This window comes from Drosophila sulfurigaster, chromosome 3 (assembly GCF_023558435.1).
Source record: "Drosophila sulfurigaster albostrigata strain 15112-1811.04 chromosome 3, ASM2355843v2, whole genome shotgun sequence".
NCBI classification, from domain to species: Eukaryota; Metazoa; Arthropoda; class Insecta; order Diptera; family Drosophilidae; genus Drosophila; species Drosophila sulfurigaster.
The window spans coordinates 25,002,025-25,029,075 of NC_084883.1; the positions used below are offsets into that span (position 1 = coordinate 25,002,025).

The window sequence follows — 27,051 nt, forward strand, 5'->3', positions numbered from 1 at the left end:
GTCGTTTTCATTACATTAGCTAAAAATTACATTTAAAATAAGCACGCATGCGCTTCTTGGGTTTTTTGCTTTCTTTTCCTCTTCAAAGGACCACGATTTCCATCTTAAAAACAAAAAGAATTTGACGGATATACACTATGTACTTTTTATGGCTTACAAATTAACATACGAGCAAACATAACAACAAAATCATTCGGTAAAAAAAAATTAATTAAGTACACTCTCGATCTCGATCGTTATTCTTCCGTATGTGCCGTATATATATCTAAACTAGGACTCGAAGAGCTTCAGTTACAATTGGTAGGACTCGTGGTGTTTAAGTACGCATAAATAAGTAACAATTGGTGAGACGGAAATCCGACTCACATAAGTACGATGTTTGTTTGTTTGTTAGTTAATTAATTTTAAACAACATCAAGTTCTTCTTTTGGTCTGCACGCTCTTAAAGTTGTTCATCATCACTTAAACTAGTTACCAGGTCATTTGTTGCAATTTGTGTGTAACTGTCGCGTTTGCATTTTGTTTTTTTTTTGTATTTTTCCAAATTTTATAATTAGGTTTTTTTTCTTTGCAATTTACGTGTTAAGAGAGATTCGAGATTCGGACAAATATCTACTGTCCATTGAGCACCAAAGGTGTTTTCGTAACTCCATTTGTGGCGCCCTTAGCTAAGAAATCAAGAAGAAAAAATCAAGAGAAATAAAAAAAAAGGAAAACGATCAGGTGACTGATATCTAAGGCCAATAATATAATAAATGGAGATAGAGCGAAAGTTGTTGCACATGCAATTAAGAATGAAAGCACTCAAAAAATAGTAGTATTTACAGCAAATAGTGGAAAGCGATTTCTAGACTACACAATCTTTGGCTTTAATGGCGCCAGCACCAGAAGCAAAGCACGATGATGATTCTAATAATGATAGCGAAGAGAGATGCGAAGAGATGTCTTCTTAGTCGCTGTTCTCATCGTAGGGCTTATACTGCTTCTCCGATGATGGCTGCTGTTGCAGAGGTTGCTGCTGCTGCTTACCAGTTGCTGGGCGGCAGTACTTCTTGGTGGTGCTCCAGTCCTCTTTCAGCGACAGATTGAACATGGAATAGTCCGGATCGCCGGTGACCTCCTTAACAACGTTCAAGAACTTTGGCATGCAGTTCTTCAGCGCCTCGCCAGTCAACGAGGAGTATGTCTCCAACAGGACTAGACCCTTGCAACTGCAATACGAAAGAATGGATTTATATTACTCAATTACAAGCACAGCATCCGGTATAAATCGTACCGTGGATGTCCTGGCTCCCTGTAGATATCCAACTGGAAATATTGATTGTTGATCAGGAAGCAACGTCGCTTCTTGTAGATGGTGAAATGCGCATCGTCGCGCTGTGCCAGCAGGTTCATATAGTCGCGATGCGTCAGCTGAGTCTTCACCTCGATGCGGGCCTGGCCATGCACATTGGGACGACGCTGGGTGTGAATGTAGCTCCAGTGGTTCTTCTGGCCACGCTTGCGCAGACGTGCCTGCACTTTGGGACCAGCCGACTGCAGATAATGATGCACCACATCAAAGTCCTGGAACGGCGGAAACTCGCTATCAGGCGGCAGCGCAGCAACTAAACAAAGAGTTTAGTTATTAGTATAAGGACAACAAAAAACTGGGAGTGAAAACTTACCCAAGTATTTGAGCTTGCGCGAGGTGGCTTGCAAACGGTCACCAATGTCAATGCCCAGTTTTTGGCACACACTTTCAATCATGCGATTCATTTTGGCCTCAAAGTTGGTGGAGTTATCGATCACATCAAAGTAGGGATGTCCCACCCAGGCGGCTGCTGACTTGTAGTCCAGCTCTCGTGCCAGCTCAACGCCTTCGGAACGGCAGGCATGGTCCTGTAAAGCACATAACAACAGATTAGCAACTCATTAGTGGAGACATAATAAAGCTTCAATGCCAGCGATAGTAAACTACCAAATGATTCATCGCGTCTACTATCGATTGCCTGACAGCTGCTGTTCTAACGACTTAAGGCTTAGCGACAGCAGCTTAAAATACTCATCGATTCATTATGGAGAAATCACATTAGGCGAGTGTCGCTGAGTCACCATAATTAGATCACATCTAACCACGAATGAAAGCTATTTTAAAATACCCGCTATTCATTTAAATGGGAATAACATAAATATTTAGGGTGATTAAAGCAATTACAACTGTTGCACAGCTGTGTATTATAAACTGTATTATAAATAACTTTGGCTCCAGTAATATGATTAAGAACACATTTATTATAATTACTAGCATTGTAAACTAGCGAATAGGTTAAATTTAAAACACAGATTGCAATCCTTTTTCTAGAATTCTAAAGGTAAATTTGCGTCACTTGGAAGAATTTGAAATACATTTTTATTCAATTCTGGGTACTAGGAATATGATATATAGACGGACTTTGATAATACCCTTCAATCCTTTGGGTAGCGGATAAATCAAGTTTCTAGCAATAGATTCAACCAAATAATTAACCAGTACATTTCTTGAGTACCTGATAATGACGCTTTCTTTTCTTGAGTTTTCGATTGTAAGTGTATTATTTTTTAAAAAGAAATAGTATGAAACAAATATGTGCTACACATTTAAAACACTCACCTCTGTGGAGTAGAAATCTTCGGCGCCATTGGCAGCTGAGACCAGATGCAGGATTTGATTGTAACGATTGTCGCGCATCTCGACAGGATTCCATTTGTTTGCTGCCATCATTTTCTCCCATTTGTCCTTTGATATATCTGCAAGTATATATACCAAATATTAAGTTATGATCATTATAAAAAAATAGAGAATTCTCAACTTACATGCACTGGCATCCATGACGCCACGATCGCAGATGATGAGACAGTTGCGAGCACTCGAATTGCCGAGCTCAAAATATGTATTCTCGATCTGCACCATTGTGCGAATCAGATTCTCCTGAAATTTATAAGCTACAAAGCGGAAAAAACCCAATTGAATATTAATGATAATGCTAACCTCGCGTTAACTTTACACTAACAGATTAAATATCAAAATCAAGAAATACAATTGCAAGCAAATTCTTTCAAAAGTAACATGAAACGGGGTTCAAGTTTATTTTTTTTATTTTGCCAAAAATAATACACATATCAAATATGTATGATCCATTATATATATGTATACTATATGGAGTTATGCTATTGTTTTGTTTGTTTGTTTATTTATTTATGAGATGGGCTTCATTCTGCCAACGAATCAAGTAATATGAGAATGGGACGAGTATAAATAATGGCGATCGATGGCCTGAACCAATTGAGAGAATTGAGAAATTGAGGTGCGGTGGCAATTGAATGAATTTGAGCAGCAGCGAAAACCAGCCATAACTCGCTATTCAATGTATTCAAACGTATTGTATTGTTTACTAATTGAACATGTAATATATGATGACAAACAATGCTTGTAGAGAGTTCAATCCCCCGACTAACTAACACACTGACTCATAAAAGCCTTCGCATCATTCTAAGCTACTCGAACTGGATCGTAAATGTGTGAGTGTGTGTGTGAGTGTTTGTTTGTTTGTGTACGTATATAGTTATATGATCATCGTGCGATTAGATTATATTGAATATGTAATAACTCATTAACCGTAATCAGTGGTAGAAACATCTGTTGGGAAATGGAACCCGACCAGGGACGCATGGCGAGAGTTCACAGATCTATCAAAACAACTTTTCGAAACTTATCAAATTCGCATTAAATTTCTAAACAAAAGATAACGACAAAGCACAATTGTTGTAAATTAAGAGAACCGGAAACTTGTGGAATTCGTCATCGGAAAAAGTTGAGCAGCATAGCATTATAATTGCTGAGCAGTAGCATCGTAGAGCAAAAAAAGCATTAGCCTAGACCTTGAAAAACAACAATAGCGGACGCAAACAACAATAATACACACAACCACACACACATACATTTAAAGAGAAAGAGAGAGAGTGATTGGCTCATTCACAGCTTCTAACTGCATTTCGCTTAGTATATTTTTAAATTGTTGAAATGAAACAACAAAAACTAAAAAAAGAGCAGTACCAGCAAAGTACTTTATACAAACAAAACAACGACGACAGACTGCACGGCGGTCAGCAAGGGCGGCGAGGGGTCGCTGAACGTGGAGAGCAGAACAGCGGGTGGTGAATAACTCACCGTTAACGCTCTCGCGTTTCCCACATCTCCCACAAGGCAGCGAAGCCACCTCCACCACCACCTTCATCACCTACTCTGTATGCATGTGGGGACACTTGTTGCGGTCTCGTGCTGTTACACTGAAACTTTGCGCTCATGTGCTTGTGGTTGTGTTGTTGTTGCTGTCGTTGCATTGAACTTGACTGAGCGCATCATGTGACGCAACAAAATGGAATTGATCGAACGTACTTACATAGGTATGGAACAGTGGAATGGGCATGACAAATGGGATGGTCAGGGGAATGCTTTGGGGAAGAAATGCTTTACGTCAGCTAGAAAATTGTTTTGCTTTGCCTTTTCATGTGCTGACTACGTGCCCCTGTAGAGAGTGAGAGTATGTGTGTGTGTGTGTGTGCTTGGTTTGTTTGGCTAATTCAATTAGCAGAGGGTGATATAAGCAACAAAACTGATGCAAAAACCAGCTAAATATCTCATATACACCGCTAACCGAGTAATGATTGCACATGTATTTTCGTATACTGCGCAACAGGCGCACACAAATTTACGTAGTATCTAACTTTGATTAGTATATTTTATTTGGCAACTAGGAATGTGACGCACTCCACTCTTTATCCTATCATCATCTACTTTGATCATCGGAAACTAGTTATATGTATATTGGCAATAGGCATAAAATATTCTAGTTCTTACATATATAATTATATAATCAGTTTGAATTTGCATAGTTTAAAGACCCAATGCAAATTTGTTTATGGCTAATGACGAAATTGAAATGAAAACAAGAAAATAACAAATTCATTAAGCTATCAATTTACCAGGAATCGATAGCAATAACAACGTGTGTTTTTGTGTTGTCTATCGATAACCAAAAGTATCTGGTTTGTATCCAAGCCATAAATATACATACATACATACATATCGCATTGAATTATAATAAAACTGACTAAACTGATTAATTAACGCCACATTGCGAATAGTAGAGCACAGACACAAACATTGCGTTGATGGACAATGAAACGTGGAGATGAGATGAATGGGAACTCGAACTGGGAATTTGCAGCTAGTACCAGAGCACGTGACGTCTGTGATTCAGAATTCCATTAGCCGAAATTCGCATAAATAAATAAGTCAGGCGATGATGGCTAATGAAAATTGCGACTGCGACACTGGGAAATTGGCCATGTGGCCATGACTGACCAAAACACTCATTCGAAAGTATACCAATTGGCCAAGGTAGCAAGAGTGGTAACAACTGCAATTAGTGTTCATTGAATGGCACTTCAAATGTGCATTAGCTCGTTTAATAATGGATAAAACTAAGCACACTGTTAATGCCAAACATTAACAGACAGCCGCCAATTAACATACTGTTAGTTCAATAAAAAACACATAATGCAGAATAAACTGGTTTTTTAGTTGGTGGCTATGTCTATAAATTAGATTTTATTTTAATAGAATTAACTTTTATCTGCACACATACAATATATTATTGTTGGGGCGTGGAATTAAGCAGAGGCACGTGCTAGTCACCAGCTAAAAATGGCCAGCACGTCGAGAAACTGTACATTTGCTATACTATATAGTATATAGTATAGCGAAAAGTGTAGAGTATATGTGCGATGTTAAATATAAATGCCCCATTTAAAATAAACATACATACAAATTCATATGTACGTATTACGTATACGTATGAACATTAGTCGGCCGAAGAATAAACTGTAAATGCCTGCTGCTCACATGATCTTCGAAATACGTACACAACAACATATAGAAGAAGATGATTATTGTTCATATTGTTCGGTATACGATGATATTAGAGATGTCTGGCGAGGAGCAATCGAGAGTTTGTTAGTGGACAATACACGAAACATAAAGAAAATAAAAACACAGCAGGTTGTTGTCAACACAACTTGCACTTTGTTAGGATACGATAATAGTCATAACAAAATAAGAAATAAAAATAAACAAAATACTTAACGAGACATAGACACAGAACGTTTGCATAAGCGCTAAATAATAAAAAGGGAACAACAAAGACAAAATGAAAATAAACCAAAATGTCAACTCATCAACGTCGCGCTCGGACTGTAGACAAGAAAGCAAACAAAAAGAAAACATAATGCAAAGGATAGAGACAACGATCTGTTTGAGATTATCTTGTTGCCTCCCCAGATAAAGCAGCTCTTGAAACACTCACACACACACAGACACCGAGGAGGAGAAAGAGAGATGTAAACACATGTGAACGACAGTTCAAAAGAGCGATCGATGGAATGGAACGTTTCGAATGTGGACCGTATCAATTGAATGTGGATTGCATTTGCATGGATCGCGTGGTCTGCATTCGGCATACACAAGCACACACACACGCACACACGCATACACACGCTGACAAAAAAAGAAACACGCACACACAGACTCACCTTCGCTGCCATTGGGCTTGGAGGCAGCCTTGGCCAGGCAACGTGGACAGGATGCGGTCAGATCGATGAGACTGTGCTCCGGTGCGGCAAATGGTAGATCTTTGTAAACGTAGGTGGTTGGCGTGGGCGGGTCTGTTGTATATGTGTTGTAGGTGTGTGTATTCAACGTCGCAATTAGAAAGTGTATACCAACAACAACAACAACAGCAACAACAAGAATAACTTTGTGGAGCCATCAAAACTAATTCACTCGTGTATCCCGCTATCTAAAGCAACACTGTACAACACCCAAATGCTATCATTTTATCAGCAAAGAGAATGAGGAGGGGTGGGTGGGTAAGGGGTGGGGTAACTCGTGACCAACAGGCGATTAATGTACAGTAAGTATTTTATAAGTCAGGCAATTGAGTGATTGCATTGAATATTATTATATTGATATTTTTAGCGATTCGCGACTTTATCGACAGGTCGAAGAGGCTTCGAGGGTTGAGTGGGGAACGGAAACGGGTTGAGTCAACAGCTAAAAGCCACATTCTGTCGAGGGGGTAAGTACGCAATTGACAAATTAGTTTTGAAATACATTCAAGACAGTCAAATTGCGGCAAGTCACGCAATTCTTAAGTCGAGGCGCCCCTAAGGATTCACTGGCATTATTTATTGCTTTCTTTGTCAAGGTGTATCTGTATTTGTATATATGTGTATGTGTGTGTGTCTTTGCAAATTACGTAAATGAACTTTCATTGAAGAAGCGTCGAGACATTCAAGGCGGTTGGGGGACCCAAAGAGCGAGCATTTTAGTGCACATACAAAAATATATATCTATCTATCTATCGAATATAGACTAAAGACTATCTGGCAGCCAATAGCCAAAGAGATAGTCGCTGTCCGTTTGTCCGTCAGGCCGTTAAAAATACGCAGCTGACATAGACGACAGCACACATAATCGCATATAGATAGATATAGAAGCACAGTCTAAATAATATATATATATTTTGTGTCTAGTATTGTAGTGTGAAATGTAAAATGTGTTCTTCTTTCGTTTGTGGCTGCTGCTGCTCTCAAAAGTAAATATTTTGTTTTATTTTCATGTTCGAGAAAATGCTACGACGACGAACTTGACAGTGTGCAGAAGAATGAAAAATGCCTGCCCCCAAAAATAAAAAGACGAACCATCATCTTATCCATCCCATACTATCCATCCATATACTTATCGCTACACTTATGCAATACAGATAAATTATAAAATAGGTGGGTGGGAAAATGCTTGCAAAAGTAGCCTTACGTTTCTCCTACATAGATCGTAGAGTAAAGTATACTAAAAAGTGTACTACAAACAAACTAAACTATATAATCATTTATCAAAAGGTCAACTTACCCTCTTTCTCAGTCAGATCGGAGAACTTGACACCACCGCTATATTTATGGGAGAGATAAGAGAAGAGAGCATTAAGAGAACGATTAGAGCAATCATATTTCAAGTGGATGACGATAAAAAAGGCACTACACATAAGCTACGGTTCAAGTTCAATTACTTTGCTTGGATATAAAAGATAAGAATTTAAAAAATGTTTGTTTTTTTTTTTTGTTTTTCAAGAGTGAATTGACATTACTATATTTAGAGATAAGTATGTAGATAGATGTACTTTTTATTTATATTTATGCATGGCAAAATTTGTTTAAGAGCGCAATCAAACTTAAATTGAAATCGAAATCGTTATCATTAACATTAGATATTGGAATGCCGCACAAACAATAGGCACGAAACATTGTTTGCAGCAAACTTAGCGAGCCAAAGGACATTCCACACTTGTAACAAAACAATTACAGATTTACTTTGTATCTGTATCTGTATTTGTATCTGTATCTCTGGGACTGTGTAACTCAACTTTGGCTGGCTGGTTTTGGGTTCGTTTTGTGTTTGATTGATGTGTTTAAGGCATTTACCTGAGTAGTACTGTGGCCGTTTCAGGCACGCGGAATACCTGAAAATATTCAACATGCTCATTGCTTTGTTTTTTCCTTTTTCTTGTTTTTTGTTGTTGTTTTTCGTCGTATTTCGTTTGTAGTTTTGTTCAGGCTTTCAGTTCGTTTTTTGGGCAAATTATTTACGATTACTATTACTGCCACATAGCTTGATAAATTGGCACTACTTACAACTGCCAATGGGCAACAGGCGTTTGCCTCTTAGCCTAACAGCACACACATACAATCCCAATTAAAACCCCCCAGCGGGTATCGCAGGCCCAATAAATCAGACAAGTTAGACAAGCGTAAGAGTCACTCACCTTCCAGCCAAGATTCTCAAAGAAGGTGCACAGACGACTCTGGCCAGTTGTTTTGCCTCCACAAGGACCTAGAAATGAACAGAGTAAGGCAGAAAGAGAAAAATAAAAACACAATTATATTAAACATCAATAGTATTGAATTCAATTGTTCGGATCGGAACCCTGACTGCAATTAGCGACGCAACAAATGCCGCAAGTGCAGCGATGAGGAAACGAATTGCACTAAATTGATTTGAACGCACTCAACACACACAGTTCACAGTCAATCTGCAATCCTTCTGCTCAGTAATTAAAAATGAAAAATTGTGAAATTGATGATGACGATGATTGTGATTAGATTGGAATATACGAGAGATATCGGATATTTTGTTTTCTGTAGATGCTCTTATCATTACATTTTGTTTTCACCACAGATTTCACTAGAAGTCAGCTGTTGTTCTACGCACTTATGTTTTTTTTATTAATGAAATGGGTGGTATTACTTCTTATCGGACTAGGGCCTTTTTTTCACACTGCGTCAGATTAGACAAGAGGAAATGAGGTGTGATAAGAGGCAAGGACACATACATATACACATTCTTGTATTTGCATTCTCTACATTTATAGTTCGAACTAAATTTGATCAGAACCCATAATTTAGGCCAAATAAAGTGATTAGGCCACGCGTCAATTTAGCTGATAGGCTCTCTTAATGTTCGCGTGTAAGGCACAAAACAGGTTTTTTTTTCTTTTTGGCGGGCTCATGCTGCGTATACTTATTTACATATAGTATGTAAATTGAAAAGTAAAAAGACCGGCACCGAACAGAAGCTGAATACGTTAAATGTTTTTTTGATTTGATAGCCATAATTAGCATATCAAGTAGGAAAGAAAAGAAGAATAGCTTGGCTAATTGAAAATGTGCGTTAAATGCGGTTTGATGAGCTGCGCAGGGGAGTAGAGAGATGGATATAAAAAACCACCCCGAAAAGGAAACGAAACGTGAGCCTTTCAGGGTCCTCGCGACCTTGACATGCTTCGAGAGCATACACACATCGTAAACAAACAGATACACAATCTATACATAAGAAGAAAACTGGCAAACTTTGTGTTTTGTGTGCTTCTGCGGACAGAGGGAGTGGGAATTAAACGATTTCAAAACTTACCGCCCGTGAGGACAATTTTGTAGACACGCTTCTCCTTGGTGGACACGGAGCCCATTTTGGTTAGCTTTAGACTGTTCATGGCATTTGGCTTTGGCGAGGTTGATTTGTTATTCTGCTCCACTTGATGCTGCATCTGTTGTTCATCATTTGTATTTGAATTTGAATTGGGTTTCGTGCTCGGCTGCATCGTTGTTGCCGCGACACTCAGCGACTGCTGTTTGCCATTCGTCGTCGTCGTCGTCGACGTCGTGGTGGTCGAGACCAGGGCAGGTGCCATTATTTGGTCGGCTGTTGTTGCCATGGTTTTTCAACTAAAGCGCAACAGCAGCAGCAACAGCTGTTTTTAATTTTTCGGTATGTCACAACGGTGAATCCTTGCGCCTGATATTACGCTCTCTTTCTCCACTCTCCGTTCTCAATCGTCACTCTTCGCAATCCCGAATCCGAACCCGACGTGAAGTACACGTGCCTTTCTTGCTTTATAGGTTATGGTTTTTGATGAGTCGCTGCGATGTCGTTGTCGATGGGAATTGTGTTGTGTATGGACTGCAAAATCTGCGCAATTGACAATTACGTACGCAATTTAAATTGTTGATACAGCTGTAACTTAAGGGGAGCGGGTGCCGTTTTATTACCACTATTTTTTTTGGTGGTGTTACAGTTATAAATCCTTGCAGTATTGTGCGCTGTAGTTGATGGACATTATCAGAAGAAGCGCGCGCTCGTACATTATTAGAAAAACATTTATTTGCCGATTGCCAACGGATGATATACTAGTAACTAGTTAATTAGATTGGATGATACACCGAACGACGACCTCGGGGTCAACAACAAAGGATTCCTTTTATACATCCGAGTTTTATAGTTATCAAAGTTTATGCGTTTTATAATAGAGCATCATCTTGCACGTTTTTCATTTCAAAGCAAACTAAATCAGATTGAGTTTTTTCCTACAAAAAAAACCTGTGCCGGAATGTGACCACAATCTCAATTTCGATAATTTACGATTTAACGCCGATAAAAAATACCAAATTACAGCAACCCCTAGAATTACCATCTGGTTACATTTCCATAGAGATTTCGATAAATTTTTAGCACTCGTCTAAAATGGCGCTTTATTTTAAATAGCTTATTTTTAACGTAGATGCAATATTAATCATTTGAGTGGACATAAATACCATGGAAAAATGTGCTGCGCTAGATGTGTTTAACTTTGTTCTATCATATTATTTACAACTTTATTTCTATTCAAAAACGATCTATGTATATTGAATTCTTCATACTTAAAGCAGCGCGCAGGCTGGCAGCTGACAACTAACAACTGTTTTTACAGAACCTTTTCTCTGTAAAATAGCATTCTGTTAAAATATTCTAAGCACGTTAAAACGAGTTGGCAGTTTCTAGTATAACGATGCAATACGAATTTATTTAATTCTTAATTTAATAATAACTATTAAAATTGTACAACGATAGTTAATTTTTGTTGCTGGAATAAACAGATTATTTAATTGTCAATCGACATTCGACATTCTGCGTGCTTTTGTTTGAAAATATCAATATGCAGTATGAACTTAAACAGCTGGTTACACTTACGTATCTGATGGTATATTTCGTACATTTTTCGACGTAAATGTGCCTATTAGCTAACTTCAAGTTGCAGTCACGCTGATGGTATTTATTTCAACTGCAGATGCAAGTGTACGAAGAGTGTCGTGGGCTTGAGTGATATCAGTTGTGCAATAAGAGTAAACAATTAAATATCAGACAATCGTGGAATATATAGTTTAATAAATTTTCTATTATATTTTGAAAACGGTGTCTATTTACTTAGTGCGTAATTTAAAAGCATTCACAATCGCACAGTACATACAGACAGACATACATATACATAACGTAACATGTGTGAGCGCGAGTGAGAGCAACAAACGTCAACATGACAGCAACAACAGCAGTAGCAATAGCAGCAGCAGAGTAAAAGAGAGCCCCCAGCCAGCTGTGCAGGTCGTCGTGGTCGATTTCTGTTTTTAGGCTCCCCCCGTAAAAGGAACAAAAATTTTCAGTCGTAATTTTGTTATTTACATTGTGCTAAGGATTAACGCAGTGTGTGTGTGTGTCAGAGAGTAAACAATATATATTTTTGAAAAATAAATTGTTCGTTATTGAATTGCAAGTGCGCTTAAGGGTGAATTACATTTGTTATGCAGATATTAAATCTGTACAAACTCAAGTGCATCATTTTAGACAAACTGCGTCACACTTGGACATTTATTATATTTGTCGCCAAACTACTCGATAGTTCTTATCGAAAAGCGATCAATCAGGCCCACCACCATAACAATAACAACAACAATAATAACAATAACGTGATGGAACAAGAAATGCAAGAGGAGCTCCCAGAGGAGCAACAACAACAACAGCAGCAGCAACAACAACAACAACAACAGCTGGAACAAGCACAAGCTGATTTTGTGGCACGTTTTAATGCAATTGGCGAACCAATGGATGCCAGCGATATGGAGAATGAGGATGCTGACGATGAAATCGATATCGATGACGAGGACGACGATGACGATGACAACGATGTTAGCGATGAGGATGAATCGGATCCCGAAATGGAGGAAATGTATTCCGATGGCGATTGGTCGACCTCCAACGACGAGAGCGAAGTCTCTACAACCATATCGAACGTGGGTCTCGGACAGTCATCCTCCGCAGACCAATCGGAGCAACCGAAACCCGAGCGACCCATGTACAATTTTCAACCAGGCCGTTTGGTGAAATGTCAGTTCAAGGAGAAACATTGTATTGGCGGATTCCCATTGGCGCGTAGTGGCCATCGGATTATTGCATCCAAATCGCATCTGTATTCGCTGGGTGGCTATAATCCGCGCAGTGCGTTGACTGCTGCCCGACGAGGCAGATGCCTCCTTTTCCAGGAGCTGTGGAGCTACAATTTTGCCACCAATAGCTGGAAGCTGGAATTGAATGCGGACAATGCCAGTAACATGCCCACTGAGTTGGCCTCAAATGCGCTTGCCATTCACAACGATGTGCTGATTGTGAGTATATTTATTTGTTGAGAAAAACAAAAATAGATGCGATGCGTGAGAGTGTATTTGTGTGTAAAACTGTTTTGTTAGAGGTGGCATACGCCCCCTGCCTTCTGCTGCTTTGCAGTCTAAACTCGTTTCATGCACAAAGCCCATAACAAAGCATAATCGTAATCGTAATCGTTATCGTGCATAACACGAGCGACATTTATTTGCATTCGTAGCTGGGCGCCGATCAGCTTTGGCCTGGGCTCAATGCCACGCCCGACGACAGACACGACAAACGAACGCTACACGTTGGCGTTGCTGTAGTTGTTATTGTTTCCCCTCTTTCGCTGTGGTTATTCGCTCTTGCTTTGTTTATGCATTCTAAACATTCGAGCGCTCCCCAAAAAAAATGAAAAAAAACGAAACAGCTGCGCGCTGCCCGTTGAATGCTGCTAATGCTGCCATCTCTTTTATGCGCATGCCCAACTACAGTAGCAAGAGCAACAGCAGCAGCAACACCAACTCATCCCTCTTGGCAATTACGCAGTTGTTTATGTTGCTGCATGCAACAACTTGTTTACCAAGTTTTCCCCCACACACCTCAGCAGCAGCACGCCTCCCATCCTCGAAAGCCCAATAGCGTTAGAGTTTCCACCTTCTCTGCTCTGTAACTTGCGCGCGCTTTTTCTTTTAACGTTATCTTGTGTTGTGGTTTGAGTTTTATTTTGTTTTTTTTTTTATTTCTGTGGCGACTGATTGTCTTTCAGTGGCTTTGCTTCATTTGCACTGTAATTCCAACAGCATTCACCTGGCCAAGTTAAACTTTAAGTGGCACAAATTACGTGTTATTTTTTATTACAAGTAGAAAAGAGATTTTCTCACTTTACTATATATTTGAGTACTTTTAAAATAGTGGCAATCTTGGGATTACCATAATACATAATAAGAAAATAAGTCAGATTTATTGCAAAGATTGTAATTGCATTCCAAATGTTTTGGGGATGGTTTGCCAATGATCTTTGCTGAAAGTAACATAAATCAATTTATGCTGGTTCATCATCACATCTTGTCTACAATTAGTTTTAATTAGAAAGTTAATCAGAGGCCCGCTATCCCACATCTCTTTAATTCCAAAAAGTACGTACAGAGTGAAAGAGAGAGCGAGATAGCTAGGACAGCATAAAGATAGAACTGTGTACTCAGCAGACTGTGGACACATGTTTCCCCTTATCGTTACTGCAGCTGATAAGCCTTGGTCTCTTTGTTACTCTCATATCTGCTAATTGAATGCAACGGCAGCATCGGTCTGAGTGGAGAGAATGCAGAGCTTGGAGAGTATTATGTAGATTTAACACAGCATCAGACAGAGTGAAGTTTGTAGAGTTATTTGCAGATTTAACATGAATTCTTCTTCAATTTGCAGTCACATGGCGGCACTGGATATCCGTTTGGAGAATCGTGCTCCAACGATTGCTATGTGTATCGCACCGGGGAGGAAAAGGCGGGCGTGGAACGTTTAAAGGTCAGCGGAGATCTTCCCACGGCTCAGTATGGTCCGGGCATTGTTATACACAAGCACTATTTGTACACGATTGGCGGCACGACGGGTTTCGACTACTCCTGCGATGTGTACCGCTTGGATCTGCGTACCAAGGTGTGGGAGAATGTGTACATATGCCGGCCAGAGATGCGTGACGATCCAGAGGGACGCTATCGCCATGAGGTCGTCTATGATGGCAAACACATCTATGCTTTGGGTGGCGGCACTTCGAATTCGGTGTTCGATCTGCAGCGCATTCCGGCCTACAATCTAGATGCGAACAGATGGGATTACTTTGATACGCTGCCGGATCGCAGTAGCAAGGCCTGGAGCCAGAATGACAAGGGCTATCCGAAACCACGAAAGTGCTTTTCTTGTGTGCAACACCAGTCGTCCAATGGTGACATTGAAGCATTCATCACTGGCGGCCTGCAGGTGTGTATTAGCAATGACCTTTTCGCTATATAAACAATTGCATAATTCTTGTTTGCTTTAGGGTGATTTCTCAACATATTTCTCGGATATTTGGAAGTTGAATTTACGTACGAAGCAATGGACCATTATACAGACGGCCAGCTTACCGCGTCCATTGTACTTCCATTCGGCGGCGCACTCGGACAACGGTTGCATGTACATCTTTGGCGGCATCGAGTACCATGACAAGGAGATGCGTCGTCGCAACGATCTCTACAAGATGTGGATGACCATACCAAAGCTAAGTGAAATGTGCTGGGACGCCATCACTTACTACAATGATAATCTCGATCTGTACGATCGCAAGGCATTGCTCAGGGCTGGCATACCGAAGCGATTCACTGAACGATTGCCGCCACAGCGTCAGGCTGGCGATGACAATGAGCCGGGTACATCGATAATGACGTCGTTGTACTCGATTGCGAAACGTGCCCGATCCCAAATGCAATAATAGGCTGGCTTACTATGAGAGCATAACAACATCCTCCCCAACAACAACAACAACAACAACTACGACATCAACAACAATCCCTGCCCAACAAAAAATAAAAGTTGTGAATTGATCATGTGAACTGAGTGGTGGTTGCTCCTGTGTTGCAAGTTACGTTTCGGTTATATTGTTTTTTATTGTTTCGAATGATGAGAAAAATACATTATTTAGTTTTTGAGCGCGCGCTGTGATCGAATACGGAAGGACATTTATATTTATATACATATGTGTATTTTGATATTTCGTAGACTCGAGTTGAAAGGCGAAGAAGACGATGATGAAGAAGGCATGTTTAGCATGTAAATAAGACGTAATTAAGTTTAGATAGTGGATCGATAGCAGATACGGCAGAATGCAATTGTACGAAATCCAAAATGATAATAGACTCTTTGTCAACAAATTTCAAAAAGAAAGTAATGTAACTGAAGAACCAACCAGCGCACAATCCACAGACCACAGCCCATAATATCCAATCTTAATATTCACACACATATTCTACAATATCAGTATATCCTTCCAAGTATTGCTGTTTTCTCTTCTCCCCCCTCTACACACACACGCTCCCCTACTTGCTGCACTTGCAGTGCTAGATGCACCTTCCGCCCCCCACTCCAAAATAAAAACCTTGAAGGCTACACCAAAACAATGTCATATAGAGGAAGTATGAGCAGAGGCAGGCAATTTTGCGAGAACGTGTCTTCTTGTTGTGGTGCTCTCGCAAAGTGCCCAATAGCAATGTACTTCCAATGTATTTTTTTGTCAACGTGTACATAATATTTTAGACGTAGTAATATTTAAATTAACCGTAAGATTTGCGTCTTTATTATTGTGGTATATTTTGAAAGGCACTAAAACGAGCCTGCCCCAATATAAACAAAGTTTGCTCGATATTATATACATATATTATATATTAGCCCAGGCTACATTTGGTTGATTTTAAGTTAATAAACGTTTTTAATGTAACAATATTTTTGTGGTGTGTTTGTTCTCTTTAATTGCGTCGCATATTACATATTATAGCATAATCCTTCCACCCCTTAGTTGCGTCCTAAGTTGGTGACCCAGTTGTTTGTTTATTGTCCTGTAGCGACGCCAAATCTTTTGGCTGCATTGCCTACGACGCCACGGGGTTCAAAGTCTGAGTCATGCGCATAGCGAAAATGCACCCCAAAAAAAGAATGACTGCTGAAACGCAATAAAGCAGGTAACCAAAGGCATTCACGGTGGATGATACTGCCAATCTGTTGCTGTTTGCAAAGAGCGTCATGCACTTTGAACTACGTAGAACCGTGACCTGGTTTATCATAAACAATGACGTCATATTGTTACCACAAGTACAGTAAGTGCTAATCAGTTTGAGTGACAACCGGATGTTCATGTGTTCTGCTCACATTAATTTTATCAAATATTATTTGGACTATCACATTTACATACATATGTACATGTCCACATCAACATAAACTACCGAAATATTAAGTCACTTATTGTAAAAAAATCATGCATAGATAATATATGTATGTAGATTAGAATATTAATACTTAAAATTAAAAAACTTTCGTGAAAAGGATTTTGAATTTCACTTACATCTTTCTACTGTATTAATTAATTTTCCTTATTTATTATTGAATAAATGATAACGTATTATTTCCTCTTAAAAACTTGGTTCTTTAAAAAACTGTATCATTAAACATCTGTGAATCTGCAAGATAAATTTCTTAAATATAAGATTTGGTTGTAAGGACATATATCTAAATTCATTTACTTCTCTTTGCTGTGATTTTCGAAAATTTATTATTACCGCCTGGAGCGCATATTTAAATTTTGGTCCTACTCCTAACAGCGACGAAAACGCTGTTAACGAGCTGTTGCTCTGTTAACAAAACATATGTTTACAGCTGTTGCGTTACCCAGTGAATGGCAACACTGTTGTGGGCGTAAATTGTTTGTGCTTTGTACGGCTTCAAAAGAAAAGAAAAAAAGATAAACTAAACAAAATGCTGAAACCCAAAGCGCTGACCCAAGCATTAAGTCAAGCAAACACCGGTGGCGTTGAAAACACACTGTAAGTTACCATCGCAGTTTCAAAATAAACAAAATATTAAATCTTTTTACATCTGCAGTCTGTTAAGTCAAGAGGGTGCTCTGCTGGCCTATTCGGGCTATGGAGATAAGGATGCCCGCATAACGGCGGCCATTGCAAGTAATATTTGGTCTGCCTATGAGAAGCATGGGCGCAACGCGTTTCGCGAGGATCGTTTGACATTCGTGTTGATTGACTGCGAATGCGGACATGTAGCCATAACACAGGTGATGATTATGAGAATCCCCCCAAATAAAGATTGTACTAATTTGATTTGCTTATAGGTGGCCAGCGTGCTGTTGTGTCTCTATGCCAAGGAGCACGTTGGTCTGGGCATGTTGAAGCAGAAAACGATGGCGCTGGCAGCGTACTTAGAGAGACCACTAAAGCAAATCTCTGCATCTTAAATGAAAGCCAGCATCAACTAATATATAATAAGTCTGTTTTATAGTTCATAAACATAATATGTAAATAAAGATAAAAGATAAGCCAACAAGCTTTTTTTTTGGATCGCAAATAAAAGAGAATGATTTATTTATGCAGCAGTTTGTGTTGTGTACAGTTATTTTGTATTGGTATTGGTAAAATTGGTTGCAGAACTTAATGCTAACTATTATTGATCTCCGATTGCTTAAAATACAAGATGCAGCTCCTCTTATTCGATGGCGTAGAGCTTCAAGGTGCGATCCATGCTGGTGGAGGCGAGATACTGCGCATGCTTGCCGAATCGTACTCCTGTGGCAAGGGCTGTGTGATCGTTGAATACCTTCAGGTCCTGCCACTGTTTGCACAAGTAAACCCTGCAAATGGAAACAATGGCAACAGAAATATTAATCGATGCTCGAAAGGCTTCTAAGCCTAGCAACAGCAGTAAACAAAGCGAATTTTCTGAGTTGAGAAAATGAAAAAATTCAAGCGGAAAGTTTATCGCAAATATGAAGGTAATTAAATTGAAAATTCTGTGCAGTTTAGGTAATCCTCTCGACTTTCAGACTATATACGACCACAGGATTATTTGGAGCCCAATGCACCGAATAACGTTAATTTGTGCATCGACGATTTTAATGCGGTATGAAAATGAAACTATAATATTTTAGAAATTGTATATAATAATGTCTTTTTCAGCGCGGCGAAGTTGCTAATCCTCGTGCTCCTTGTGTGGTGACCACCATCGATCCTGACTACATCAAGGATGCTGGTCTGCAGCGTCTGGCAAGAAAGTTTCGCATGAAAACGTGAGAAAGGTTTTTTAAAGCTTCACTTGAAATTAATTGCTATTCATTTACAGCGACATTTTGTTGCTTCGCGAGATTACGCGCAACAAATTCATGTGCTACTCCACGCAAGAGATGTTTCTGGACAGGAAACGAGAGATGGAATACCAAAATAAATTGTATGACGATGCTCAAGAATTCCACAAGTTTGCCGATGAATCACTCATGAAAATGAAGGCCAACGAATTTAAGAAAATGCTCGAGGCTCAGGAGAAACTAAAGAAACTCAAAGAGAACAAAGTGTCCGAGGAACTTAGCCAGGTGAAGCTTCAGCATCAGCGAGTGTTGATGGAAGTCCAAGAGGTCTATGGGCGCTTTCAGTACTTGCTCAAGCTGATAAGCTACTTCGATGACACCGTGGAACAGCAGTCGGAGCAGTTGGACCCTAAGTTGATCATGCCCGAGCACATTGTCAACATGGAGATTAGTGAACGCCATCCAGCGGGTCTAGAGCAAGTGCAGCAGGTTAAGGAATACATGGAGAAGGTGGTGAAACCGTATTTAGAGAAGCGCAATCATTTGAATGCGGATATTTGGATCAAGGGCTACGAACGCAATCGCCTCAAGGTGTCCAACTATAACAAGCGTTTCACGCAGCTGGCACTGCTCAATCACATTGTGGGCATGCTGCATGACAAGGCGGTAAGTAGAAGATACCTAATGGTTTGCTCTATTACTTTAATTTCTCTCGACTGTAGGAGAAGACAGAGAAACGCAATGCGAATGCGATTGTATTTCTCAAGAAGCCAGATTTTCTGCAAGGACGAGTGGCTGCCCTGCAACAGCGTGCCCACGAGTTGTTCAACGATTTTGAGCAGTCCTACTGCAAAGAGTAAGTCTACAGCTTAAGAAGTTGTGAACATTTGTTAAAAACCCCTTTTGACTTTTCAGCAAGTTGAGCATAAAGCTTAACAGCATTGTGCCTGTTATTTTGAAGCAGCTACAGAACAAAGTGCAGCCAGAGCAAACAGTTCAGAAGAAGGAAGTTGTTAAAGCGCCGCCACAAAAGTCCTCAAAGCAGTGGCGTACGCTTAAGGACATGCAAACGCCGGTAGTAACCGTCAACAAAGCCATCTACAAGGACGAACAAGATACTACGCTTGCCAAGTTGGAGAAAATACAATCTTACGCATTGGTAAGTTTTTAACATTGACTTCGCAAACGGATTAAGAACAGATAGTATGTTTTCTATAGGATTTACTGGCCAAGCTGGACACCATACCGCCATCTGAGCTACGCAGATTGGAAAAGACTGTGCGCGCTCGCATGGCCAAGCAGAAGGAAATGTCACGTCGTGCTCTTGTCAAACAGAATCGTCTGCACAACTGGATGGAACACTTCAAGAAGCATCATCGCTTGCAGCAGGCGCAGCGCAACAAAAATAAGGTTTAAATTCGCTAAAGACATATGCCTAAATAATCGAAATAAATTCGCTGAATATGCTATTTAAAACACTGATCATCCAGGATTATTTTCAAAGTGTTAAGCTCACCTGACATCCGTGCCAGCTATGGCCAAATAGGTGCCGCTCTGGTCGAAGCAAAGATCCTTGACCTCATAACCATCGTCCAGCTGAATGGTCTTGAAGTTCTTCAATTTGCGCAAATCCCACAATTTGACGCAGGCATCGTCAGCTGCTGTGGCCAGATAATAACCGTTCTCCGAGAATGAAATGGCCGAAATGGGGCCGGTGTGACCTGGGAAATTGGCCACATTGCTCTGCTCCTTAAGATCCCAGATCTTAACCTGGGAATCTACAGTGCCAGTGCCAAAGATCAAGCCATCAGGATGGAATTGAGCTGTGGTCAAGCCCACCTCAGCCGTATCAATGACCTTGGTCAACAGACGTCCCGTGCGTATGTCTGAGAACGCCCAGTGCTTATCCGAGGACGTGGACAGCAAGTAGTCGCCAGTAGGATGCAGCGACAAACCGGTGACGGGTCCCTCGTGGCAACGCAACAACAGTTGCGTCTGCGATGTGGGCACATGCCAAATGCGTATGTTCATGTCGGGTGATCCGGTGATAACAGTATCCTCGTTGGGATGATAGATGACCTTAGTGATCTTCTTGGTGTGGCCCTTCAATATGGCTACCACTTGTTCCGTATCCTTGTTGAATACGGTGGCATTCTTATCGTTGCCTCCCGTCAAAATTTTGCTGTGATCGGCGCTGTTGATGTCCAATGCTAAGATGCCAGGCACGGAAGCCGAATGCAGGCCAGGATGCGATGCGACCGTGACAAAGTTCTTTACTTGATCGGGCGTGATCAGTTCATCGGGCACAGTGCGACCGCGTTTCTTTCGCTCCTGTGTCAACACCGTTGCCTTGTCCTGCAACTTTTGTATGACATCTCCACTCATGCCCGCTTGCTCCATTTGATGGGCACCACCACTGCCCGCCTCGGCAGCCAACGCTGGCTCTGTGATCATCGAAGGTGCACTAACAATACCAGCTTGCGGCTTCAGTGTTGCCAAAGCCTCCCGTGCTGCGGTAAGCTCCTTCTTGAGGCGGGCAATCACACGACAAGCAGCATCGTGCTGATACAGCGCATGTGACAACTCTTGACGCGTGGTCTGTAGCTGCTGCCGCTGTGTAAACGAATGGATCATCAGAGCATCCCACTCGTCCTGCATTGTTTTCAGTGTCGCCGGTATGCTGGTGGCACTTGGCGGCTTTGGCTTCACGACTTGTGGTGTTTTAATCTCAATGAGCTCATCTTGCTTCAGTTCCTTGCCACTGATGGGATCGCAGCCGTTCTCTAAAATGTACTTTTCAATGACGCGTCTTTCGAAAACGGCGCCGGAATACGGCGACACAACAGGCGCCTCGGGTACCTCGTTTGTAACTGAAAGCAATAAGGAAAAATTAGATAAAAGTGCCACTTTCAAGCGGATGTCACTTACGTGCACAAACCAAAGCCATCGCGAAATGTTTGAAAACGTTGTTGACCTATTTAAATACGTTTATTAACTTTTTAATACACGTTTTCCAGGGAGAAACAAGCGCAAAAATTGTCGGCAAACGCTGCTTCTTTCGCAACTAACATTCACAACGAACACAAACGTTTACAGCCACACAATGATAAGTTATCGATAAGTCGCGTTGGTTGGCAACGCTATAGACAATCAGCTGGTGGTATTATTCAATTTACGCGTGCTGCTGGAAACACAAGTTAAAAACTGTATTATTTGTAAATTATTAAATTAAATATGTTAAGAAACTTGGTGCGTTGGCAAGCATGCAGAACTTTATTAAACAAATCAGCGGTAGCTCAAGTTACCGCCGTACGCCACTTAAGTAATCCATTCAAACAAAATCCATATGAAAAAGCCGCTACGGAGGAGCCGGCAACCAGAATACCTGGAAATCCTTTTGCAAAAGCCACTGTTGCACAGGAACTGTCATTTAATGTGGAGGAGCCGGAAACCGCAATAGATAAACCGGGAAACCCTTTTGGAAAAGCCCCAGCTGCCCAAGAGCTACCGTCAAGTCAGCATGTATCGGAGACCAAAGAAGAGCGAGAGAAACGGCTTAAGGTACTGCAGCTGGAGGTAGATATTGCATATCAAGAAGGACGCCGTGTGCCGGCTTTAGAGTTCTTCCAAGAGCATCACTGGGCACGTGTGCTGGAGCTGCCCACGAAGTCGGCGCGCAGCAAATACTATGCTTTCCTTTGGCAAATCGAGATGAAGAAGGAGTCCAATCAGCGCAAGAAGGAGGAACGTGCAGTAGAAACCGAACGACGCGTTGCCGAGATTCGTAAGGAGCGGGCGGAGAACAATCACATCGTCTATGGCCTGGCACATACATCGATGTTTCTGCGTATCTACGATAGCACAATCAATCATTGGCAAAATAATCGCCTCACGCGTGCCATGCAATTCGCACCCAAGCTGGTGTTGGACTGCTCCTACGATCAGTACATGACCAATCGCGAGAGCTCGTATGCGGCCAAGCAATTGATGCTGTGCTTTGCCGAGAATCGCATGAATGACGAACCCTTCGATTTGCACTATTGCAACTCCAATTTCGAAGGCAACTGCATGCAGATACTTCAGCGTTACATACCCACCATGCACAATCCCGAGTTCCCGATCAATGTGCACCGCGAATGCTTCACTGAACTGTTTCCCAAGAAGCAACTGGTCTACCTGACACCACATTGTCGCGAGGACCTCGTCAGCTACGATCCAGATGACATTTACATCGTAGGCGCGATGGTGGATACAGTGAACAACGAACCTCTGTCGCTGGCAAAGGCGAAACGTTTGGGGCTGCGTATGGCACGTTTGCCCTTGGATCGCTATTTGCAATGGGGTGCAGGATCAGGCAAGTCGCTGACACTTAATCAAATGATCAGCATCATGCTGGATCTCAAGAAGACGGGCGACTGGAATACGGCTTTGCAGCACGTGCCACGTCGTAAAGTCGTCGACTACCACTATGAGCGACAAGCGCTAAACAAGCGAGCTAGCAAATTCAATGTGCGCATCGATCATCTGCTCAAATCCGAAGGCGATCGAAGAACATCCACATCATTTGCAGAGCCGCAGAAATTGCGACATCGCAAGGAGGGAATGGATTTTAAACTGGACAGCTGGGCGACGGGAAAAAGGAAAACGAAACAAAGTAGCTAGGTTGACTCTTTAATTAACATAAGTTAATAGTAATAAAGCTAAGTGTTGTTGAACTTAATTTAATCTTGAGCTAAAGCGTCGTTGCATTCAGTCTCGGCATCTCCTTCGCGAACTTCAATTTGTTGCTTAATTTGTATGTCTTCTGGCTGGGATTCTTCAATCTCTGTAATGTATAAGCCCAATTCATTGGCCTCTTCCTCATTGGTATCGTTATCTTCGTCGGAGAACTTATCTTCAGCATCGCCATCGCCGCCCAAAGTCTTCTTGTATTTTAAGAACATGTTCTTGGCATTGATGGCTTGATAATTGATACAAGGACGCAGACCCGCCTCCTTCAGAATATCCTTGACATTCGACTCGAATTTCTTGACCTGTTCTTTGCGCTCGACAGTCAACAGCTTCGTTTCCATGATAAACAGCGCCTTCTCATGCAGAGCCCGGAAGAACTCTTTGCTCAGGAAGCTGAAATAATTATAGGCCATAAACGCAATGTCAAAGTGATCATCCCAACGTGAGCAGCCTTTCTGCATGTCCAGAATGTCCATGGACGATACGAAGTGAATCTGCACATCAGGCACCGGAATCCAGGGCTTGTTATAGCATTGCTGACTCTCGGTGACGTCGCTCTCGTTGTGCGACAGCAGCGGCGTCATCAGCAGCTTTGTGGAGCCATAGCGTCTGGAGAGCGTCTTGTCGTGCTCATAGACACTTTGGGTTTGCAACTCGTGAAACAGCTCAAGAAGATTGCGTTCAGTTACGTCTGTGGCACGATAATCGTTCTCTCCGTGCACCGAGTTATGCATGCGTTCCTCGGAGCTGCGCAATCCAAAGCCACAAAATGGTCCCGTTTGGATGTCGCCCACATAACCACGATGCACAAAGTTGCGTCCATTGCGGACCAAGCCTGCCGCCAGAGTTTTGTTGGGCTTGCAATGCTCGTACTCGGGAAACACAAAAGCAACGCCAGTTTCGCGCCAATAGCGATACTCTTGGGAGCAGATCTGCTGCGCCTCGCGATCCTTAAGAGTCATGCTCAGATCCCAGTCAAAGGCGCCCTCGCGATGATCATAGCGAGGCCCGAGAAGAGCACGCACACGTTGCTCCCAAAAGCGTTGTATTTCAAACGCCTGTTCCTTAGGCTGCCAGAAGGTGAATGCCGTCTCCAGGCCATCCCGTTCCTTGTACTTTAGTGCGTCGATGTTCAGCATGGGTACGACATTTTGACGCACATCCTCGGTGCAGATTATGCGCAGCAGTGTGCGCGCCTTGGCGGCCATGTAATGATGCGAGCTGGGACGCAGCAGAGAGTTGCCATAGATGTCCATGAAGAGATGCGCCTTGCAGACGAGACTAAAGGACTCGGGTGGCTCCAGTGCCAATCCGAGCAGTAACATGTTTCTGGCCATAATCTCAGCACAGCCATCAAGCAAATAGAAATTGAGCTTGGGCTTGCAGCCATGAGTGTAACGCTTGGCCAATGTTCTGATGACATGCCTGGGATCGGCGCCGCCACAAATGAGAATATTCAATGCAGCCGGCTGCTCTTCAGCATCAGCCTTGTCATCATCCGGGAGCTTAAAGGCTTTAATGTATTCCTGGTATAAATCAAGGGCAGAGCTGAGACCCCAAAACATTTTTGCTTTGACTGAAAAGTGAACTTGCTTTGACTTCAAATTGAACACAATTCAATTTTTTTTCGTATTTCTTTTGTAGTTGCTGCTCTGTTTATTTGATTGGCGTCAGTTGCCTGGACGACTAGTTTCAGTGACTGTATTAAGCTGTCGCTTGGTAACAAAGTTCCGACAGCCTGCTTTGCATACTTCTATCTACTCACTGTCCTCATCCGCTCTCTCTCTCTCTCTATTATTTGTTTGGATTGCATTTATTGCAAGCATTTGAGAGCGCTGCTCATAGCTCGTGGCGGAAATTGGTTTACGATATCAGTTCGCCTGCAGTGCATCCAACACTCACATACACACATACAGACTCGCATACAAAGGGAGAACAGACGCAGTCACTTGGTCCCGTGGTGCTTCGAGGATGATATACATACTTAAAGATGCTGACCTAGCATAATCGTAATGCATTATTCAGTGCTTTCTCGTTGCTTGCTTTTAGCTGATTGCCACTGCGTCGTGACCGTGGCACGGTTCCTGCGAGGATTACCACAGCTTGAAGTCTGATTATATCACAAAATTCGAGCCAAAAATATTCAGCTATTTGCTATAATCACAGATAATATTCCACTCATAATGATTGCCAAAGATAACAATAACTTAACTACTCAGCATAAATTCGCAGATATAAAAATGCTATCTCATTTTCCATGCTCTAAGTGAGGTCGTCAATAATGAGTTTTAAAAGATTTGTTGTATAATGTATTCGAAATTTCATAAATTCTGAAATCTGCATTTTAACTAATTACAATTATTTTAATTGCTTTAAATTTATAAATTAAAAAATTTAATTTGCTATACCTAAATAATATAATATTTCCAATTTGAATTTTAGTTAATGTGCAACTCAATTCCATTAATTCTACAGTTGCCGTAAACTATATAATATAAATAGCTTAAATATCAAAACTTTTGGCACAATAACAACTTCGAAGTTTCGTATATGCTTTTTATTTATGGGGTATTTGCTAAGCCAACACTCTCAACTAAATTACGCATACTTCTTCTTCCCAGCCAAACGGACGTTTCTAATGCGTTTTCCGCAAAAAAAGTGCTTTGGCAACAAAACCAAAAAAATGAAATGAATGGAAATTATGCATGTGATGGTGGCGGCGGAATGGATGCGGGGAAAAACGATAAAAATCGTTTACTGCTCTCTCCGTTCCAGGGCGCTGTGGTTCCACATTCCACCTGAACTTGAGTGGCTTACTTAATCTTCATCCGCAGTTTGCTAGTGTATATAGTTTGCTCGCAGTTTCTTTCTTTCAAGTTAACTTTCGCTTGACAAAGCCGAAAACTTCTTAATACATACTTATTGTTGGCTAAAGTCTCTTCACTTCAGAGCAAAGCATTTCAATCCGGGCCAGCTGAAAACTTTGACAGCACAGCACAGCAAGCAGGTTGTCTTAATTGCGTGTGTGTGCGAGTGTGCGTCTCCTTTGTTGGCTCGTTAGACCTTGCGTATACGCGATATCGCATCACACAACGCTTAACGACCAATATTATGCTGTCGTTTCTGCGCAATTACGCTCTCAACTTTGTTGTCGAAAGCGCAGCGCTTCTAAGTGCAGCTTTAGTGCATCTAATGCTAAATCCGAGCACGAGCAAAAGCATATTCAGCCAAATGATGTGATATGATTATGCGGGTAAGCTTGAGCATGGATTTTGGCACGTCGCCATCGATGTGTCCGTAGTTTCGGCATTAATTCGCGTGTTCGATTAGTCTGCTGTGTGACAATGCTATGCACTTGTGCTTCATTTTGCTGTGGTTCAATAAATACGAGCACAAAGTAATCCTA

The 27,051-nt window shown here is 41.4% G+C and overlaps 7 protein-coding genes and 1 long non-coding RNA gene across 15 annotated transcripts; 5 read left to right on the forward strand and 3 right to left on the reverse strand.

The window, feature by feature from the left end:
- Positions 1–517: 517 nt before the first annotated feature.
- LOC133841293 (TRPL translocation defect protein 14) lies at positions 518–10,977 on the reverse strand. 8 transcript variants are annotated; one of them, XM_062273668.1, is made up of 12 exons: positions 10,043–10,976; positions 8,898–8,965; positions 8,557–8,594; positions 7,988–8,025; positions 6,613–6,744; positions 2,836–2,964; positions 2,633–2,769; positions 2,529–2,549; positions 1,668–1,881; positions 1,277–1,607; positions 1,030–1,211; positions 518–668 (listed from the first exon to the last, which is right to left on the reverse strand). In XM_062273668.1, the coding sequence occupies exons 1-12, from the start codon at positions 10,341–10,343 to the stop codon at positions 613–615; spliced, it is 1,647 nt and encodes a 548-aa protein (XP_062129652.1). In that variant the 5' UTR covers positions 10,344–10,976; the 3' UTR covers positions 518–612. The 8 variants fall into 8 exon arrangements, with proteins under 8 accessions (XP_062129652.1, XP_062129653.1, XP_062129656.1 ...); XM_062273666.1 differs by having other exon boundaries at positions 616–1,211; positions 10,043–10,597; positions 10,678–10,977; XM_062273669.1 differs by lacking the exon at positions 2,529–2,549 and having other exon boundaries at positions 10,043–10,975.
- LOC133841303 (uncharacterized) lies at positions 6,960–8,269 on the forward strand. The gene is made up of 2 exons (XR_009894286.1): positions 6,960–6,992; positions 7,058–8,269. It is a non-coding gene; the product is annotated as an uncharacterized LOC133841303 (long non-coding RNA).
- Positions 10,978–11,721: 744 nt separating the features above from the next.
- Positions 11,722–16,552, forward strand: LOC133841292 (kelch domain-containing protein 10 homolog). The gene is made up of 3 exons (XM_062273664.1): positions 11,722–13,101; positions 14,504–15,055; positions 15,117–16,552. Exons 1-3 carry the CDS (start codon positions 12,241–12,243, stop codon positions 15,543–15,545), a joined length of 1,842 nt encoding a protein of 613 aa, XP_062129648.1. The 5' UTR covers positions 11,722–12,240; the 3' UTR covers positions 15,546–16,552.
- A 936-nt stretch (positions 16,553–17,488) lies between these two features.
- LOC133840923 (ragulator complex protein LAMTOR2 homolog) lies at positions 17,489–18,209 on the forward strand. The gene is made up of 3 exons (XM_062273111.1): positions 17,489–17,646; positions 17,705–17,891; positions 17,949–18,209. The coding sequence occupies exons 1-3, from the start codon at positions 17,579–17,581 to the stop codon at positions 18,069–18,071; spliced, it is 378 nt and encodes a 125-aa protein (XP_062129095.1). The 5' UTR covers positions 17,489–17,578; the 3' UTR covers positions 18,072–18,209.
- Positions 18,175–21,997, reverse strand: LOC133840921 (pre-mRNA-processing factor 19). The gene is made up of 3 exons (XM_062273109.1): positions 21,843–21,997; positions 20,431–21,784; positions 18,175–18,464 (listed from the first exon to the last, which is right to left on the reverse strand). The coding sequence occupies exons 1-3, from the start codon at positions 21,859–21,861 to the stop codon at positions 18,320–18,322; spliced, it is 1,518 nt and encodes a 505-aa protein (XP_062129093.1). The 5' UTR covers positions 21,862–21,997; the 3' UTR covers positions 18,175–18,319.
- LOC133844287 (uncharacterized) lies at positions 18,566–20,401 on the forward strand. The gene is made up of 7 exons (XM_062278204.1): positions 18,566–18,605; positions 18,657–18,733; positions 18,790–18,899; positions 18,953–19,580; positions 19,637–19,770; positions 19,830–20,073; positions 20,133–20,401. Exons 1-7 carry the CDS (start codon positions 18,566–18,568, stop codon positions 20,328–20,330), a joined length of 1,431 nt encoding a protein of 476 aa, XP_062134188.1. The 3' UTR covers positions 20,331–20,401.
- A 46-nt stretch (positions 21,998–22,043) lies between the features above and the next one.
- On the forward strand, positions 22,044–23,639 carry LOC133840922 (mitochondrial ribonuclease P protein 1 homolog). The gene has a single exon (XM_062273110.1). The coding sequence runs from the start codon at positions 22,149–22,151 to the stop codon at positions 23,574–23,576; it is 1,428 nt and encodes a 475-aa protein (XP_062129094.1). The 5' UTR covers positions 22,044–22,148; the 3' UTR covers positions 23,577–23,639.
- LOC133840920 (dynein axonemal assembly factor 3 homolog) lies at positions 23,570–25,329 on the reverse strand. Its single transcript, XM_062273108.1, has one exon. It carries the CDS (start codon positions 25,208–25,210, stop codon positions 23,636–23,638), a length of 1,575 nt encoding a protein of 524 aa, XP_062129092.1. The 5' UTR covers positions 25,211–25,329; the 3' UTR covers positions 23,570–23,635.
- Positions 25,330–27,051: the final 1,722 nt, after the last annotated feature.

Bases quoted from the DNA above. Each gene is read 5' to 3' on its own strand.
- LOC133841293 (XM_062273666.1), bottom strand. From the start codon at position 10,343: ATGGCAACAACAGCCGACCAAATAATGGCACCTGCCCTGGTCTCGACC. The intron at 8,966-10,042 runs GTAAGTTTTGAA...GTTCATTTCTAG, and splicing joins CAAAATTGTCCTCACGGGCG to GTCCTTGTGGAGGCAAAACA. The intron at 8,595-8,897 runs GTGAGTGACTCT...GAATATTTTCAG, and splicing joins TTGAGAATCTTGGCTGGAAG to GTATTCCGCGTGCCTGAAAC.
- LOC133841292 (XM_062273664.1), top strand. From the start codon at position 12,241: ATGCAGATATTAAATCTGTACAAACTCAAGTGCATCATTTTAGACAAA. The intron at 13,102-14,503 runs GTGAGTATATTT...TTCAATTTGCAG, and splicing joins TTCACAACGATGTGCTGATT to TCACATGGCGGCACTGGATA. The intron at 15,056-15,116 runs GTGTGTATTAGC...TGTTTGCTTTAG, and splicing joins TCATCACTGGCGGCCTGCAG to GGTGATTTCTCAACATATTT.
- LOC133840923 (XM_062273111.1), top strand. From the start codon at position 17,579: ATGCTGAAACCCAAAGCGCTGACCCAAGCATTAAGTCAAGCAAACACC. The intron at 17,647-17,704 runs GTAAGTTACCAT...TTACATCTGCAG, and splicing joins GGTGGCGTTGAAAACACACT to TCTGTTAAGTCAAGAGGGTG. The intron at 17,892-17,948 runs GTGATGATTATG...ATTTGCTTATAG, and splicing joins GACATGTAGCCATAACACAG to GTGGCCAGCGTGCTGTTGTG.
- LOC133844287 (XM_062278204.1), top strand. From the start codon at position 18,566: ATGAAAAAATTCAAGCGGAAAGTTTATCGCAAATATGAAG. The intron at 19,581-19,636 runs GTAAGTAGAAGA...TCTCGACTGTAG, and splicing joins GCATGCTGCATGACAAGGCG to GAGAAGACAGAGAAACGCAA. The intron at 19,771-19,829 runs GTAAGTCTACAG...TTGACTTTTCAG, and splicing joins GAGCAGTCCTACTGCAAAGA to CAAGTTGAGCATAAAGCTTA.
- LOC133840921 (XM_062273109.1), bottom strand. The intron at 18,465-20,430 runs GTGAGCTTAACA...TTCCATTTGCAG, and splicing joins ATAGCTGGCACGGATGTCAG to GGTTTACTTGTGCAAACAGT.
- LOC133840922 (XM_062273110.1), top strand. From the start codon at position 22,149: ATGTTAAGAAACTTGGTGCGTTGGCAAGCATGCAGAACTTTATTAAAC.
- LOC133840920 (XM_062273108.1), bottom strand. From the start codon at position 25,210: ATGTTTTGGGGTCTCAGCTCTGCCCTTGATTTATACCAGGAATACATT.